The 2,752-nt window shown below is 38.1% G+C and overlaps 1 protein-coding gene across 1 annotated transcript; it reads right to left on the bottom strand.

Annotated features, from left to right (window-relative positions):
• Positions 1-221: 221 nt before the first annotated feature.
• Positions 222-1,917, bottom strand: LOC113291239 (protein ALTERED XYLOGLUCAN 4-like). Its single transcript, XM_026540797.1, has 3 exons — positions 1,659-1,917; positions 1,283-1,563; positions 222-1,154 (listed from the first exon to the last, which is right to left on the bottom strand). Exons 1-3 carry the CDS (start codon positions 1,915-1,917, stop codon positions 378-380), a joined length of 1,317 nt encoding a protein of 438 aa, XP_026396582.1. The 3' UTR covers positions 222-377.
• Between the last annotated feature and the right edge of the window lie 835 nt (positions 1,918-2,752).

Genomic DNA, 2,752 nt, shown 5'->3' on the forward strand with positions numbered 1-2,752 from the left:
TCAGAGCCCTCTAGAGAGGATTACATTTAGTTTTTTTCTGATGAATATTTTCTTTTTAAAAACCGACACTGACACTAATCATTAAATTGACCACTAAATCATCAATATTAACACGAATCAAATAAGGATAAAATTGTCATTAAAAAAAATTAATGGATATGGAGCTACGTCATTTTACTATTTCATGACTCTAATTTTAGAAGTATTGGATATATCCCGACTCCCGAAACACGGTTCTTGTGGACGGATTGGTTGCGAAAGGGATGAAGTTCCCACCCGCTGCTCGGGCCTAATTCCTAGCAACCAGGAAAAGGGAAAGAAATAAAAACTGAAGAAATCCTATGTCATTACAAAAATGAAATCTACAAATAACCCTGTCACAGGGATGAACCCTTCCTTCTTTGCAGCACAGCCATCAGCAAATCATTCCATAAGTCAATAGGCCCCGGCAAACACCAATGAACACAATCGGTGAAAGACTTGCCATCGGAATATTGATCTTTCCAATGATGCCCAGGATGTCCATCTGGTCTCATTATCATCGCACTAGTTATATCCAAAATCTCAAACATCTTCCCTTTTGTTGTGTTCTTAATTTTCTCAAATTCTTTCACTTGACGTCTGTTTATTTCCCGCTCCCATTCTGCATTAACCTGTTCTTCAGTGTATGGACGCGTTCTATTGCATTTCCCTCCACTATTCCAAGACCCGTACTCAAAATGCACAGGCGAAAATGTACGAAAGACAGTAACTAAGCCCTTACTACACTCCTTACATTCACTAATGTATCCGAGCGCAGTTCGGATGGCTTTTGAAATAGCGAATTGAGTTCCTAGATCAGGGATGTTTGGGTTGTTGCACTCGGTACATCCTATCAGTCTACCACCTTCATATAAGTGATTCATTCGGAGGAACCAGTGAGCAACAGAAATAATAGCATAATCCAGATTGGGGAATTTATCAGCCCAGTTAACATCAAGCTTGTCCAGGTGCAAATCAAACACGTTTGTCCTTGAACCATTTACAATTCCTTTATCTTCTGCTGCAACCAAGAATTTTGTCCAGTAGACCATGAGAGTGAAATCATGAGATGCAAAGTAAAATGTTCGGAACCGATCTTCAGAGTCCTTGTAGATATCTTTCGGAGTTTCTCCCTACACATTTCATATTTCATCTTATAAAAGGGTTTATATAAGCAAAATAGAATTACTAAAAGCATTTGATTAATCGCAACAATGCCAAAGACAAGAAAATAAATATATGTAATTGAAGTTGAACTTACTTGAGATAGGAGACAAAGGAGCGACTCCATTTGATTCCTAGCAAGGGAATCGCCAATAAACGCTAACTTTTTACCACGAACTAAAGATAAAAATGCCTTTGGATTAAATCTTGGGAGCTCACATTCATCTGGTTTCCATCTCCAATTTATAAAATTTACATCTTTCCTTCCAAATTTTCCGCAGTTCTTCGTGTCCGGTATCGTAGGACAGCTCCATTTTGTGTACAATGATCCATTATGTTCTGGTACCCATTGACCCTTAAACAAGTCACAGTACTTCTCTACCCCATAAACAAACCAAAAACTTAATCAGAACAAAACTTAGACTACAAAAAAAATACTGATAAAATTAACACGTATAGTACCGTGTACATACCCTTTTTGGGGTTGATATTCATGGCAGGAGTTTGATTGAGAGCCTTGTGAGGAACAGCATTGTTATTAACGAAAGGGAGCTTCTGCTTAGAGCTGAACTGGCTAAAGGGATTTGGAGAATCGAGAACAAAGACAGCGAAAAGCCAAGAAATACCTATTACCCACGAGAAAAATAACAATAATCTCCATGCGTTTGCAGTATTACACATTTCCCGCTTCTCATTGTTGTTTGGAAGAATTTCAAAAGTTGCAGACTTCATGGTCTTTGGTTACGGATCAGAGGCTAGAGTTAGAGATCTAATCTTAGTTGAATATTCTTTTGGTTGGGTGTTCAAAACTAAAATATACAATACTAGTCCAGAAATCCAGTCCAGTAATAGCGGGCATGGAAATTAATTCTTTATGAATAACATTTGGCTTTGGAAACTGAGCACTGAACAGTTTTTTACATCTTGCTTTTGTCTACCGACACATAGCAAATTCCTGTTGAGTGAGAAGTGAGGGAACTATGAAAAGATGCATACACGAAGTTTAACATCATTTTTTCAGTATGAAGTTTGAAGGTGGGGTGGAAAAACAGATACATTAGCAATGAAATATTCAACGAACCCAAAAAAAGAAAAAAAAGAAAGAGTAAATCGGAAAGTTACATATGAAGCAAAAGCAGGTTTTGCTGATTGCTTCAAACGTAGCTTCATGACAACAAGTTTATATACTGATTGCTTGCTTGGAATCAACTGTTATTAAAGGAAGCTCAGTGTCGCTTAATTCAAGGTCTGTCGTTTGTAAGTGGGCTCTTTTTCTAAACAACTATTCTACACCCATCGAAGCTGTACACCGTGATTTCCACCGAGAGGGAATCGAACGGATACACAGGAAATCGTTCTGCGCATCGGGATTGGGATGGGGCAGAAATGGGTCCCACCTCCTTCTCACACGGTACTGTTTCAGTGGATAAAGCATTTCTGTTTTCTAAATATCTTTAAGAGACCCCAAAAATGACACATGGCATCGCTACAGTCATTTTGATTCGTGGTTAAGCCATACCATCATCGTTATCCATCTCATTAATAAGTCATAATACCCTTTTACACT

Source organism: Papaver somniferum, chromosome 6, assembly GCF_003573695.1.
Source record: "Papaver somniferum cultivar HN1 chromosome 6, ASM357369v1, whole genome shotgun sequence".
Taxonomy (NCBI): Eukaryota; Viridiplantae; Streptophyta; class Magnoliopsida; order Ranunculales; family Papaveraceae; genus Papaver; species Papaver somniferum.